This window comes from Cebus imitator, unplaced genomic scaffold (assembly GCF_001604975.1).
Source record: "Cebus imitator isolate Cc_AM_T3 unplaced genomic scaffold, Cebus_imitator-1.0 Scaffold547, whole genome shotgun sequence".
Taxonomy (NCBI): domain Eukaryota; kingdom Metazoa; phylum Chordata; class Mammalia; order Primates; family Cebidae; genus Cebus; species Cebus imitator.
Genome location: NW_016107862.1, coordinates 1,028,622 through 1,045,177, shown reverse-complemented (window position 1 = coordinate 1,045,177; position 16,556 = coordinate 1,028,622). Strand labels below are relative to the sequence as shown.

Below are 16,556 nucleotides of genomic sequence, written 5' to 3'. Positions count from 1 at the left end.
GGTATATACCCAGTAAAGGGATTGCTGGTCAAATGACATTTCTGGTTCTAGATCCTTGAGGAATCGCCACACTGTCTTCCGTAATAGTTGAACTAATTCTCTGGAATCTGTTGTTTCCTGACATTTTAATGATCCCCATTCTAAGTGGCATGAAATGGTATCTCATTGTGGTTTTGATTTGCCTTTCTCTAATAACCAGTGATGATGAGCTTTTTTTCATATGTTTGTTGGCTGCATAAATATCTTCTTTTGAGAAGTGTCTGTTCATATCCTTCACCCACTGTTTGATGGAATTGTCTGTTAGGAAAGTCTTAAAAACAAAGAACTTCCATGTAGAATATCTACAGGAAGGAGCCACCTAACAACATGTCAATACTGAGATTCATGGGGGTGAACCCTGTTCCTCCACAGTAGAATTGGCCTGGGGAGGGCAAATTAGGAATGCAGCACAATCACATGACTTTAATTTGAGGCTAGAGAAAGTGTGCTATCTCAGCTGAAAGGTGTGGATGATTCAAATTTGGGAGAAAAGGAATAACCTGAGCTCAAAATCATAGCCTGAGTTCTTATAAGAGTGCAATTGCATAAATATAGCCAATATATTAAGTGCTTAAAACATAATGAAAACCTTAAAACTAGTCAGATTGCTATACAGCTGACCTACTACAAAGGAGAAAACTCTATACACAAAGGAGAGTAACACACCAGATGAATGTAACCAAAGTGGAAGATGTTAACTAGAGACTATACTGAATGTTTGGCATCAGATTCATATGGGGAAAAATAAATGAATGAATGAAGGTATGTAAGCAAGGCTTTAACAGCCTGTTATGGCCTCAGTAGCAGAGATGTCACAGTGGAGAGGAGCCCTTTGAATATAATGAGTATGAGGAAGTTGTCACTCACAGCTCAACATTGACTCAACATGTGTTAGCTTGCACTGGAGGGAAACTCTATAAATATAATGAATGTAGTAAACACTTCACTAGAGAGCTAATTCTTACTCACACCAGAGAACTCAAGAGAGAAACTCTTTGCCTGTAATCTATATGGAAATGCCTTCAGGGACCATTTATCCTTTAAACAACACAGTGAATTAACACAGGAGAGAAACCACATGAATACGATCTATATGGGAAAGCCTTCCGTGAATGGTCTCAACTTAGTCATAATGAGACAATGCACAATAGAGAGAAACCCTATAAATGTACAGCATTTGGAAGAGCCTTCAGCCTCAGCCCTAACCTTTATAGGTGGTATCTCAAGTTTCCATCTGTCTGGGTTCTGCTTTTAGATACCAGGGAGCTCCCATGGGGCTAAACCCTACACCCTTTAGGCAAAGCTCAAGCGTTGATATGCAGAAAAAAACTTAGGTAAAGCCAGAAAGAAAGTGGCAAGTTTTTTCAAGGAGGAAGAAACCTTTGGAAAAATAATAATTCATGCTGGAGAAGCAATTCAATGAAATAAACATGATAAACCCCTTACTCATAGAGTAGCACTCCAGGACATGTGAGGATTCATGCTGTATAAAACACTCCCTAACAAAAGCAACTTGTTAAAATGAAAAAAAAAAAAAAAAAAAAAAATTATTAAGAATAATAATAAAGAAAGAAAACACTGTCAGTGTCCTGAATTAGGGAAAGTCTTCAGCGATTGCACATACCTTCGTGAACCTTAAAAGTTCTTATGTTGGGGAGGTTCCCCAGGCCTCAAGTCAACGTAGAAAATGCCTTTACCTGGATTTTATGCAACTCATACCGGGAAAAAACTCTACCAAGAACCCTTTAGCACACAATTCAACAAATAATTGAGACTTTTGCCCAGTGATGTATTACTTAAAAAAAAAAAAAATGTAGCATAAAGCTATAGAATTGTGATTCTTTCTTAGAGGTGTAGAATATAGAATTTGGTCATACTTAATAAGCAATGAAATAACCCCTCTACTTTTAATAGATTAGTCCTAGAGAATATGTATGTAGTAAAAGTTGGAGTGGAATGTTAAAAATGAAGTAAAAATGGAATATAATCCATTGATATTTATCTTTTAACAAATGAAACATGCCGAGTAATTGGGTCATTTTTCCCTTAGTATTTTGTCACTGTTATCAGTTGATCAGCTTCCTTTTTTTTTTTTTTTTTTTTTTTTTTTACAAAGACTTTGGCCAGAAAATTACTTTTAATGTAACTGGAAAATGTAGAACACAAAATAATGTGTGATAACTATTATGTGAGTGTTGAAATATGTATCTCTCTGGCTAGAATGGAAATATAGGTAAATACCAATTACAGTATCAAATATCCCAAATGATATTGAAACACATAGTATGTAGGCCATACTTTATGAAACACTAGAAAACAGACAAATGCCTTTAGAAGAGAAATATACATGAAAGTACTGAATCAATATATGATGTGACAGAAATGTTGAATACTAGAAGGGAAGAAGAGATGAGAGCCTTATATGCCTTTTTCTTTAAAGCAGAGGAAAACCACTGAAGGGTCTTCAGCAACAGATAATACAATGAGATTTTTAGAAAAGAGCACGGTAGCCACTATATGGAGACTGGCTTGGAGTGGAGGGGAGCAAAACTGGAAGCAGGAATATCATTTAGGTAACAACTGCAATGACACAGACATGATATGGTAGCATGGACTAAGATGATGACAGTGAGGAATTAAGAGGAGAGAACAGATTCCACAGAATTGTAGGTAGTATTCTCTTTAAGACTTGGAGATTGGTTATTGAGGGAGAAGGAGGACTCAAGGATGACATGTTGGTTTCGAGCTTGGGAAACTGACCAGAATAGATGGAGATGTGCTTTATTAACACAGGAAATACAGGAAAACCAGGTTTGGTGGGGAAGGTGGCTTCAGTTTTGGAACGTTGAGTTTGTGTTTGTGAGATTTTTAAGTCCAGTGAGTAATTGGATATTTAGCATATAAACAATGTCTGAAGCCACGCTATGGAAGAAGTCATCCAAAGAGACTATGTAGTACATGGAAAGCAGGAGTCAAAAGTACCCTGAGAAACACCAACATAATGGAATGGGGGAGGAAGAGAAACCTGCAAGTGAGACTGAAAGAAGTGGCCAGAGAAGGTGAGACCTCGGAAGCCAAGGGATGGTGGAAATGGTAAACTCCGTTAGATGCTCTGGAGAAGTCAAGCAAGCAAGGACTGGAGTGAGTGTTGAACTTAACAGTGTGGATATCATCGGTGATCTTAAACTAGACTGTTTTGGTAGAACAGCAGAGAGTGGAAACCAGAGTTCCAAGCAGTCAGGAGACAAGAAAATGTAGTCAGTATGTGTAGACAAACTTCCAAAGAATTTCATGGGGTAAGGAGGAGAGACGTAAGGTTAAAGGGATGCTTGAGTTGAGGGTTTGTTGTAGATGGGAAGAATAGAAGCACATTTAAATGATTATGAGAAAAAGCCAGCAAAGAAGGAAGGGTTCAAGAAAGATTGGAGAAAAAGGAGATAATTGATAGACTAAGGGCCTTGGGAAGCCAGAGAGAATGAGATGTGGAGCACATGAGGGCCCTCTTCTGTTACAGTTTGTGAATATTCACTTCTTTAGCCACCTAATTGAAATAATGCTCTCATCTATGTAATTCTGCTGTAAGAAATTAATTCCTAGATATAGAAACTTGCCACCATGTTTCAGTGTCGAATCATTCATTTAGCAGACATTTACTTAGGACCATCAATTTACTAATAGATGGCATCTGCCAAGCACTGAGATAGCCCAACAGTTTGATAAACAAGAACTCAATACCTGGAATTACTGATTTTTTAATCAGTTCTTCTAAATATCACACTAGTATCTCAGATACCAGTAATTTTATTTTCTCACGACCTTCAGTAAATATTGTTTAATAGAAGATAGACTTCAGTTGATCACTGCAACAGAATCAGTGTTTTATATTTATGATTAAAAGTGTTAGAAAACTTACAATTTCAAAAATAATTTAGCTAACAACTACTTCCAAATATCTACCCTTGTCTTGTTGTCTTCATCTGATTATTTCAAATATGTTACATCTCTTAAATCCTTGGATAGGTGCTCAGAAAATGTTTGTCAAATGCAAAAATGCATAAAAGTACCCCATCATCTGAATTTATTGCCACTCTTTTGAATCCACATTCATTGTAAAGAAATAACAATAGATACAGTGTCCTATAAAACATAGTACATGATTTTTAGTCTTAACTATAGGCTTCCCAATAAAGCCATAATGAAATATATGTTGACCAGCTCTAACAGAATCTCAGATTTCTTCAAAACTTGCTGCTAGGTCTAGTACTTCTTCACATCTCACAGCTGAAGAAAAAATCCATAATAGATTGACACAAGGGCAGATCCATTGTCAGCTTACATGGAATTCTCTTCATCCTGAATCCCATTACTCCAGATCTGGTGAAGGAAGAACCCAGAAATAGCTATCCTCGTTGCCCACATTATCATAGATCTGGATCTGGTCTTTAAAAATCCAGTTCTTTCTTTTTTTTATTTTTTTGAGACAGGGTCTTACTCACCCATGCTGGAGTGCAGTGGTGCGATCACGGCTCACTACAGCCTCAGCCTTCCAGGCTCAAGTGATCCTCCCACTTCAGTATCCCAAGTAGCTGGGACTACCAGATGCATGCCACCATGCCCAGATAATTTTTTTTTCTTTCTTTTTTTTTTTTTTTTTTTTTTTTTTTTTTTTTTTTTTTTTTTTTTTTTTTTGGTAGATACAGGGTCTCACTATGTTGCCCAGGCTGGTTTTGAACTGTTGGGCTCGAGCAATCCCACTGCCTTGGCCTCCCAAAATGCTGGGATTGCAGGTGTGAGCCACTGCACCCAGCTGGTCTCTTAGTAATGGTCTTTCAAAACAAAAGTCTATTTCAGCACACTAGAGTCTCAAGATGAATGCATGAAATTTCATTATGTATTTGTATTTTCTTTATAGGATAAAGAGGCACAGAAAGAGATGCAAAAAATAATGACTTCCTTGAAGAGATAAATAAACGAATTTACTCTTCAACAAATCAGATGTGGTCTACCAAAACTTAAACTAATCAAAGTTGTGCTTTTATTATCCTTTTCTTCATTTTTGATGTAAGGGTATTGTGCTCAGATTTGAAGGTAAAGGCATGTTTCCACAGAATGCATTCCACTAGTAGCACTACAAAATTATGTTATTTGGAGAATCTATATACTATGTCAATATATAATCTACAAACATTTGTGCTTTATATTTTTCTTATCAATAAACTGCAGCCTTCAGAATATTTGTTTAAATAAAATATTTAAATCCAATAAAATGAACTTTCATAAGTATTGTTTCAATTGAGACTTAATAAAACAAAATAATTTCATTAATGTGGATGAAAAATGGAAAACTGAGCAAAGGACATGAACAAGTTGTTGGCAGAAGAGAAAAAAGAAATGTAACCAGTAATCAAAAGACGTAAATAAAATTACAATAAAATACTGTTCTACCATCAAACTAGCAAGGACTTTTTTCTTTATTCCAGAAGCATTTAATGCTGGCAATATTGACATGACATGGAGCATTCTCATACACGGTTAGCAGGAGGATATTTTTTCAGTTGGGTAAACTAAATATAAAAATATTTAAAAAAAAATTTTAAAGAGTATTTTGGCACAAGCCTTTGGTAAAATTTATTGAGAGCCTTCATCATAGAAATAATCGTAAAGAGAAAACTGCAATGACTGATGCACAAATATTCATAAAAACATAACACTATGTCCAACAAAAAGCAGTTAACTACATTAAAATATAACTACAATCGAATGACATTTTGCCATTAAAAATAATTACACATATAGGCAAATTCACAAAATATCTTAAGTGCAAGTACAAGTTAAAAATACTACATACATAGGATCTCAACAGTATAAAAATAAGCACAGAAGAGCATCTCGTAGGGAATACACTAAAATAGTAGTAGCTTATATTTCTGTGGAGCTGTATTTTATTTCCTACGTTTTCCAATTTTCAGTAATAAAATTATTTTTTAGGTTGTACTTAGCAGTGAGTTATAAAGATTCCCTGCTACCTCTTAATCAGCCTCATCTTGGAAATCAGAGTAAAAACTTGGATTTTCTGTTTATTGTCCCAAATACATGGGTGTGCACACACACACACTCAAAATTTTAAGCCCTGATGTAGAGACATTTTAGTTGGGTAAATTAAGCTACCCCCTAACCCCATCTTCTATAACAGTCAATCAAGATACTGAATTAGTCCAGCTAGTTCTCACCCACTTTCCTCTGACAACTGGTCTAATGTTAAAACTCATGGCTAAATGGGGCAAGAGTCTTGCAGGTTCTTTCATGGATATGCAGAGAGGCTATGGATACCTCTGACCATCTCTAAACAGCTAAAGGAAGATGTAAGTATAGAAAGGTGAATCCAGCTAGCAGCAAATGACATAGAATCAACCATGTTGTAGGTTTTGTGGGAGCAACTCATTCCAGCAGAGTGGTGTAAACACTTCCTCTAGGAATTATGAGGACTATCAAGAAACATTCTGGTGGGCAACAGTGGGATTTGGGACTCATAACTGGAACCTGACATAAGACCTAATCAGTGTTCCTTTATTATACTTTGACAAAATTCTTAATTGTTTCTCATATGTCTTCAATTGACAAATTGGTAACCATTGACTGGGTAATCAGTGTAGTAGTTTCTGGATATGAGCTTGACCCAATGGAAATGCAGTACTCCTAATTCAATCTTTAGAGAATTAGGAGTTTCTGACATATTTAGCAATTTCTCCAAATGAGTATTAAAAGAAGGAATTCCCCTCATCATGGAAATAACCCTTCAAAGGAGCATTAACTCCCTGCTGTATGCCCCCTTCCAGAGTCATACTGTCATATCTGTAGTCCTCATAAAGCCATATAATCAGAGAAATTACGTTTGGAAGGTCGAAGCAAGAGGATCACTTGAGCTTAGGAGTTCAAGACCAGCCTGGGCAACATGGTGAAATCCCATCTCTATAAAAATTAGCTGAGCATGGTGGTGCACACTTATAGATCCAGCTACTCGGGAGGCTGAGGTGGGAGGATCACTTGAACCCAGGAGATCAAGGCTGTGGTGAGCTATAATTGTGCCACTGTACTCCAGCCTGGTGACAGAGTGAGACTCTTTCAAAAAATTTTTTTAATTTAAAAATAATTTTTAAAAATTAAAAACATTGCAGATAATTGCTAAATAGCTCAAAAACCATGAACAGGACTAGAATCTGATAACCTAGAAGGATGTGCTATAGAACAGTGGTCCCCAACCTTTTTGGCACCAGGGACCAGTTTCATGGAAGACAATTTTCCCCCGGACCCGGGGGTGGGGGATGGCTTCGGGATGATTCAAGTGGATTACATTTAGTGTGTACTTTATTTCTATGATTAAAGTGTAATACATAATGAAATAATTATACAACCCACCGTAATGTAGCACCAGTGGGAGCCCTGAACTTGTTTTCCTGCAACTAGAAGGTCCCTTCTGGGTGAAGGGAGACAGTGACAAACCCATCAGGCAATAGATTCTCATAAGGAGTTTGCAACGTACAGCCCTTGCATGCACAGTTCACAGTAGGGTTCGCCCCACTAATGCCACCACTGATCTGACAGGAGGAGGAGTTAGGTGGTAATACGAGCAATGGGGAGCAGCTATAAATATAGACGAAGCTTTGCTTGCTTGCCCACCGCTCATCTCTTGCTGTGAGGCCCAGTTTCTAATAGGCCACAAGCCAGTTGCTAGTAGCAGGACCAGTCTGTGGCCCAGGGGTTGGGATCCCTGCTATAGAGGATACATAGGATATTTTGTTCATTTAATCCTCAATCCAATCTAATGAGGGAGGTGTTCTTGTTTCCATATAGGTAATGACATAACTGAGGCTTGGAATAGATAAATAACTTGCCACAGGCCTTTCTTAACAAGTAGAAAGAGTTGGTACTTAAACACAGCTTGTTTTGACTCCATAATCTAGTCTTAGTTACTCACAGCAGATATATGAAAGGTACTGTGTAGATAAGGAAACAAAAAAGTTATGTGTAATGAGGCCAAGTAAAAACAGTTTCTACATTAAATACCCCTACTGAGTGATTTTCTTGAATGACAGGATTGCACCTAGAATATTACATTTACTCCAGGGAATTTCACACACAGTGAGCCATGAGGACTCTGGTTTTCAATGGTTACTTCACTCACCACTCATGCTGCTTGACCTCAGAGAAGACAGAATAGCTGCGGAGTGTTCCTGAAATGAGGATTGTTCCTGCTGGATCACAAAGTCCAAGCTAATGGGACACTCTCTACTCACAGATGAAGTACACAAGCTGCTAACTTCTCAAGAGACTTCATGTACAGCTTTGGAAAGGGGGAGTTCTGACCCAAACTTTGAATATGTTTGATTTCGGAAGATAAGAATCAAACTGTATGCTGCAATTTCTCATAAAACGTTAAAGAGATAATTTAGTGGTCCACTAAAATTTTAGTGATGTCCATGTAATTGTGATGTTATCTTTCTTACTAAATAAAAAAATGGTCTTTATTTTAATATGAAAATCCATGCCACTTCTCATTTATGCCTAAAAGTTATCAAAAGGCTTTTCATTTGTTAGTATTTTTTATACTTTTGGATTTCAAAAAGCAGTGGTACAAGCTGAATGGAACCAACTTTTACACTAAACTTCTCATTTTACCAATAAACAGTTTAAGCGTTGATGTGTAAGTAACAGGGTCAGGGTCAGGGTCAGAGAACTGTAATGACCAAGTCAGGACTGGGTTCCAGCCCTTGGAAACTCACTTCTGCTTTCTTTGAGTTGGGGCTACTTATGTTTAATTGATTGGAGTCCAATGTGTCTGATGTAGAATGGTGGCTCTAAGAATGATAACACTTACCTGGTGATTACCTATGCCAAGTGTTTTTCCTATATTGATATATTTAATCCTCACAGCAACCTATAAGGAAGGAACATTTGATATTACTCCATTTAAGATAGGGGAGCTAAAGTGCGGGATATTAACATGCCTAACACCGTGAGCAAGGGATTTGAACTTGGGCGGACTGCCCCATAGTCCATGTTGTGGCCAGCCAGTGTACAATCCTGCCAGCAAATGGGGGAATTGAGATGTGGGAAGCGAAAGAAAGTGGAAAGACCAAAGGTAAGAAAGGAAACAAGGGAAAGGAAAAAGAGAATTTTTTAAAGCAGAGGGCAGTAAAGAAAGAAGGAAAACAAAAGGAGAAAAGGTAAAGAAAAATCTTATATTTTGGATATTGATAGACATGTTCTAGTATTCCATCGTAAATTTCCACCAACCTCTTTTATATCTTAATTTATATTTTTTTCATACACCTCTTCCTTCCCCTCCTCAAGATAAGGAAAGAGAAAAATGAGGTAGTGAAACCTGTTTTTAAGGACTTGATCTACTTGAACTGAGTGTGTTGAGAAAGCTTTGGTTATGGACTTTGTGGCCTGTTGACTGGGAAATTAACAAGAATAGTTGACTTCATAAAAACAAGATGCATTTTAGAACCAATAAAGTTAATACTTTAAGTACTGTGATTTTGGAGCCCCTCGACCTATATTTTGCTTTAGATACTTGAAGCCAAATCATAAGATTTGGTTTTTAAAAATATTGAGATACAACTGATATACAAAAAATTGCAAGTATTTAAAGTGTATAATTTGATAAATGTTGACATGTGTACATCCACAAAACCATCACCACAGTTAAGGTAACGAACATTTTCATCACCTCAAATGTTTCTTCATGCCCCTTGGTAATCTCTCCCTCTTGCATCTCTCTCTGCACCCCCATTCCAAATAGTCACTGATCTGCTTTCTGTCATTATGGATTACATTTTCTAGTATTTTATATAAGTAGAATTATCATTATGTACCCTTTTATCTGACTTCTTTCACTCAGCATAATTATTTTGGGATTTATCCCTGTGGTAGCATGCACTAATAGTTCATTCCTTTTCATTTCTGAGTAGTATTTTACAACAGAAATATACCAGTTTTTTTCTCCACTCATCTATTAATAGACATTTGGGCTGTTCTCAGTATTTAATTATAACAAACAAATCATCTATAAACATTCATATAAATATCTTTGAATGTACATATGCTTTCATTTCTCTTGGATAAATACCCAGGAGTAGAAAGTATGGTAGATATATATCTGCCATTTTACAAAACACTCAAACTGTTTTCCAAAGTGGTTTTACCATTTTACGTTCTCACCAAGAGTGTCTGAGAGTTCTGCTTGCTTGACTTTCTTAACAACACTTGATAGGGTCAGTCTTTTTAATTTTAGCTACTGTACTAAGTGTGTAGTATATCTGATTGGGGTTTTAATTTGTATTTCTCTAATGACAAATGATGTTGAGCGTTTTTTCATGCATTTATTTGCCATTGGTATATTTTCTTTGGTGAAGTATTTATTCAAATATTTTGACCATGATTTAAATTGAGATGTTTTGGTTTTTTTATATAATTTGGAGTATGACTTGAAGTTCATTTGTTATGTTACTTGGATGTCTAGTTATTACAGCATTTACATTTACAAACTGGCAATCTATCTGATACTCCATCACATATCTAACAAAGTTATGCCTCCAAACCTGTTGAAAAGACTATTGTTTCTCCACTGAGTTGTCTTTGTACCTTTGTCGAAATCAGCTTTTCATATATGCATGGGTCTGTTTCTGGACTTTATATTTCATTCCATTGATCTATTTATTTATCTCAACACCAATACCATACTGTGTCAATTAATGTAGCTTTATAGATTTGAAACCAGGTAGTGTGACTCCTCCAACCTTGTTTTTGTTTTGTTTTCACTACTCTAGTTTATTTGCATTTAGATATGAATTTTAGTGTGAGTTTTTTAAATTTCCATCAAGAAAAAAGTGGCTGTGATTTTGGTTGGGATTGCACTGATCAATTTAAATTGACATCTTACCAATTTTAAATCTTTCAACCCAGGAATATGGTGTACCTCTGAATTTATTTAGGTCTTTAGTTCCTTTCAGCAATGTTGTGCAGCTTTCAATATACAAGTCTTTCACCTTTTTGTCACACATATTCCTATTTCATATTTTGATGCTATTATATATTTTTAATTTTAATTTCTGATTTTTTATTGTACATAGAAATGCAATTTATTTGTGTACACTGATCTTGCATTCCGTGACCTCTTTAAACTCACTTATTATTTCTAGTAGTAGCTTTTTTCGTAGATTCCATTAGATTTTCTACTACTGTGATTATGTCAGTTGTGAATAAAGACAGTTTTACTTCTTTCTTTCTAATCTGAAGGTTTTGTTTCATTTTTCCCTTATTGCACAGGCTAGAACTTTCAACACCATTGAATAGAAGAAAGCAAACGTTCTTATTTTATTTCTGATCTGAGGGGAAAGATGCCATTTTTTGCCCTTGATTATAATGTTATCTGTAGGTTTTTTTAGATAACCTTTTTCAGGTTGAGAAGTTCTCTTTTGTTCATATTTTGCTGAGTTTTTTTTAATGGAATTAATGCTGAATTTTGTCAAACATATTCATTGAGATGATCATATGGTTTTGCTGTTTTAGTTTGTTTATATGATGAATTATATTTGATTGTATTTTTAAATATTAAGACAGCCTTGTATTCCTGGCATAAAATTAACTTAGTCCTAACATATTATTCTTTTTATTGCACCAGTGGATTTGCTAAAATTTTATTTTAATTTTTTGCGTAAAGATTTACAATTTATATTGGTCTGTAGTTTTCTTATAAAGTCTTTTTCTGATTTTGGTATCAGAGTAATTCTGGCTTCAGAGAATGAGTTAAGAAGTATCCGCTCTTCTTCATTTTCCTTGAAAATTTTATGTAGAATTGATATTGTTTCTCCCTTAAATAGTTAGTGGAATTCACTAGTGAACCCATCTGGACCTGGAGTTTTCTTTGTTGGGGGTAGTTTTCAACTACAATTTCAACTTCAATTCTTTTAAGAGATACAGGGCTATTTAGATTATCTTTCTCTGAAATGATCTTTGGTAGTTTGTATCTTTCAAAGAATCTGTCTATTTTTCTATTTCATCTAAGTTGTCAAATTTATTGGCACAAATTTAATAATATTCCCTTATTATTCTTTTATTATCTATCTAAAATCTATAATGATGCCACCTCTCTCTCATTCCTGATATTCGTAATCTGTGTTTTTTCTGTTTCCTGTTTCATGTTTGTTGCTTCCTACAAAAAACCTACAGGTAACATCATAACCAATGGCTGGAAGTTTATCAATGTTATTGAGCTTCTCAAAGAAACAGCTTTTGGTTTCATTGATTTTCTCTTTTTCTATTGTCTGTTCTATTGATTTCCATTCTCAACTTTATTATTTTCTTCCTTCTCCTTACTTTGGGTTTTATTTATGCTTCTAATTGCTTAAGGTGGGAGTTGAAGTCATTGATGTAAGACTTTACTTCTTTTCTATTACAAGCATTTGGTGCTGTAAATTTCTAAGTACCACTTTAGCAGTATCCTACAAATTTTAATATGTTATGTCTTCATGTTCATTCATTGAAAAATAATTTCTAATTTCCATTTTGCTCTTTTCTTTCATTCATGGGTTATTTAAAAGTCTGTTTTCAGTTTTTTTTTTTTTTCAAGTATCTTTCTCTAATTGATTTCTAATTTAATTTCATCGTGGCCAGCAAACAGTTTGTATGACTTGAATCTGTTCAAACTTGTTGAGACTTGTTCCCTGGCCCAGAATATGTTCTATTTTGGTAAACATTCCATGTACTCTGAAACAGAATGCATGTTCTTTAAAGATGAATTACATCAAGTGTCTTTCAAGCCCTCTACCTGCTTTGGTCTCCCCATAGTCTCAGCTCTGTCTCTCCTCAGCACAAAGAGATTGCTGGACTCCTTTTGTGTTCCTGCTGCATACGCTAACCTGGAAGCTCTCTTGAAGCAGTAAGCTGGGGCAATTGGGAGGTTCAAATTGTTTGTTACCAATCTCTCAGGGCGCACTGTACTTTCTTTCCTGCTGTCTGATATCTTGAAAACCATTGTTTTTACGTTTTGTCCCTGTTTTAGATTTTGAAAGCCAGAAGTTGTAACTTTTGAAAGTTGTAACTTTGCAGCATTGTAATATTTTAAAAATCTATTCCTCACCACACTTTCGAGTCCTATAAACCATTATTTTATAGATTAAAAAAAAACTTCAAAAGTATTACATTTCTTTTTTAAACAAGTTTTTATAATGTTTCAAATGCTTCCCCTAGGTTAAAAAAAAAAGCAAATTGACAGACTTGTACTATGGAATTACTTATTAAATTAGACTCTGGTTAAAGCCCTGAGAAAACTTTTCATTTCTACATTTTTTAGTAGTAACCTTGTGCTTTGGCAAAATTGCATATGGAGAGTTAAATTATACTTTTCCTCCTTCTTGAATGCTTTGTGTTTACACAACCCACCTAATTTAAAATTGGGAAACCTCATTGAGAAAATAATTTGCTGAACATTGCATGTGGAAATGCCATTGGAAATTATTATTGCACATGACTGTGGCATTACTAGCTAAGCCCTAAGTGGACAGCCACTCTCAGTCAGGCAGACTGGCCCCACCATGTAGGGTGTGGAATTCATCTGGAGCCCAGCATTGACTGTTCTGATCTTTAAAATGTCCCAGTTATAATGACAATGATTTTCCAGCCAAGCCACTAATTCATTTATATATTTTGTCTCTTAGTTTGAAATGCATTTTATTTCCCTTGTGTTCTTCAGTTCTCGGAGCTCAGTGTACTTTGTAATTAATCAAACAGTTATTGAGCCAAAATTATGGAGACCATCCAGAGGCTGATCCAAGTTTCAGGGATCCCAAAGCTTACACAAGTTGGAGAATCTTTAAGAAAAAGAATACAAAATTACAAACAAAATTAAGTATGAAAGTGACTATTGTTTAGAATGCAAAAGACATCATGACAAATTATAAAATTTTCAAAGCTGACCAATGCCACAATTACCACATCCAGAAAAATAACATTTTATGATTATTTAATAACTGCATAGTACAATTCTAAAATACTTGCTTCTACATTTTGCCACATACTCTTTGTTCACTTCATCATATGGCATTAATTTTTAATGTCATTTTCTATTGAAAGGATAGAGGATGCAATCTTTTTTTTCCACTAACACAATTAATTGACTTTTTTTTTCTTATTATGGATCATTTAGAAAAGCTCCTCTTAGCCTCACTTCTTGTTAGTAATAGCATGCAGCAACTTCCTCAGCAGCCTGTCTCCCCAGGGTGAGCCCTCCAAGAACTCCAGCCCTTCGAGCCCATTGAGCTGGGTGCATCAGATGGCCCTGCTGCAGCCCCTGGTCCAGCTCTGCCCAGCCTCTGCACCTCCAGTTCCTACCTCCATCTCACCTCCAATCATGGGTGGGTTCCAGTGAGCCTTGGAGCCTTAGTCATTGTGGGCTCTGAGCAGAGAACCAAGCAAGCCCCTCTTTATATCCTTCAAAGTCAGTGTCTGAAGTTCAATGCAGGCTCCCAGAAACAAGCTGTAACTGGAGCCCGCTGCTGTGGAGGTTGGAAACTGCCTGCTGATCATCCCCAGAGCCAAATCTGCCGTGGCTCTCTCAAACCACTTTCCTGAGGCTGCGGCTGTTTTTATGTGGGGCAGGGAGGCAAAGAACAGGAGACTGGGTGGGCACATACCCATGCAAATAAAGTCCCGTGAGTAAGAGCAGACTAACAGCAATATTTTGCCATCTTCTTCCACACTGCCTACAGCAAGGCTTTCATGTACCCCACACTCCCACCCAGTCTGCCTTTTCAGCAGATCTCCAGCAACCCCAACTGCACACATACACACTGTCTACATTCCAGGCACACTGGATTGAGTACTGCCCTTTGCTTGGTTTTTATTCTGCCATCCCCCATGCCCACTCAAGGAAATCTCCCCTCCCACTCAAGGCCTGGCCCAAGGGATGGAAGTTTTGCCACAAAACCTTCTGATCTACATAGCCAGTTGTGCTCTCACCCACCTCAGTGCCCTGGAGCACTTTTTTGCATCTTTGTTTAGCTTGACTTACCCTAAGATCTTTAGTAAGGTGAGGACAAGGACCTCGTATTATTTACCTTTGTATCTCCTGCCTGGCAGCGTGTGCTGAATTAACATTTGTTGAACCAAATAAAACAACTCAAGAAAAAGAAAAACATTCCATGTGTTCCTAAGTTTCCTTTAAAAAAAAAAGTAAAAGTAATTTCTACCCTCAGATGTGATGTGACAAGGAGAGAGTAGAGAAAGAGGGAGAGGAGGACTAGGTAGCAGTGTGAGTGGAGGGGCGGGTGGGGCAGGAAGTGGGGAAGCCTAGCAGATCAGGCACAAGAGACAGTGCATTTGTCCATTTTCATGCTGCTGATAAAGACATACCTGAGACTAGATAATTTATAAAGAAAATTAAGTTTAGGGCCAGGCACGGTGGCTCACGCCTGTAATCCCAGCACTTTGGGAGGCCGAGGCGGGTGGATCACGAGGTCAACAGATCGAGACCATCCTGGTCAACATGGTGAAACCCCGTCTCTACTAAAAATACAAAAAATCAGCTGGGCATGGTGGCATGTGCCTGTAATCCCAGCTACTCAGGAGGCTGAGGCAGGAGAATTGCCTGAACCCAGGAGGCGGAGGCTGCGGTGAGCTGAGATTGCGCCATTGCACTCCAGCCTGGGTAACGAGAGCGAAACTCCATCTCAAAAAAAAAAAAAAAGAAAAATAAGTTTAATGGATGCACAGTTCCACGTGGCTGGGAGTCCTCACAATCTTGGCAGAAGGTGGAAGGCAGAAGGCGGAAGGCAAAAGGCACATCTTACATGGTGGCAAGCAAGACAGAATGAGAGCCAAGGAAAAGGGGTTTTCCCTTTTAAAACCATCAGATCTTGTGAGACTTATTCACTACAGTCAGAACCGTATGGGGGAACCCACCCCATGATTCATTTATCTCCCGCCAGGTTCCTCCCACAACACGTGGGAATTATGGGAGCTACAATTCAAGATGAAATTTGGGTGGGGACACAGCCAAGCCATATCAGTGAGTCTGTGACAATGTCAGTGCCAACCTTAGACCAAATTCATGATGCTCTTTTACTCCCCCCACAAAACAGCACAGATCTATATACATTCTACTTTATGTTTTACTGCTACAGCCTTCATTGGATGGAGTACAGGCCACATATGAAGGTTAATCATTGTATCATTTCTATGACCCAGTTGCTTTCTTTTGTCTTGAAATTATAATTCTTATCCCATTTCTAGGCTTCATTTCCCAATCTATTGTTTTAATAATAAAGTAACTTCTGCAACACCTCAGTATGAAACTTAAAAAAGATTTAGTGCAGTCACAGAGGATCATTCTCAACAACATATTAAGAGTATTGGAAAAGTAAAAGATGACTGATGATGTTTATTGCTTTAGAGATCCAGTCCATATAGTGAAAGCGCATATATTTATGTTTATAACATGTTAAAGATTTTCTTTT

General features: G+C 36.8%; 1 protein-coding gene across 1 annotated transcript in view; it reads left to right on the top strand.

The window, feature by feature from the left end:
- Positions 1-5,488, top strand: part of RMDN2 (regulator of microtubule dynamics 2) — a 29,947-nt gene extending 24,459 nt beyond the window's left edge. Inside the window, exon 7 of the mRNA XM_037733807.1 lies at positions 4,952-5,488. Within this exon, the coding sequence (XP_037589735.1) occupies positions 4,952-5,005 (54 nt within the window). The 3' untranslated portion in view covers positions 5,006-5,488. The remainder of the gene's footprint in view (positions 1-4,951) is intronic.
- The last annotated feature ends 11,068 nt before the right edge of the window (positions 5,489-16,556 follow it).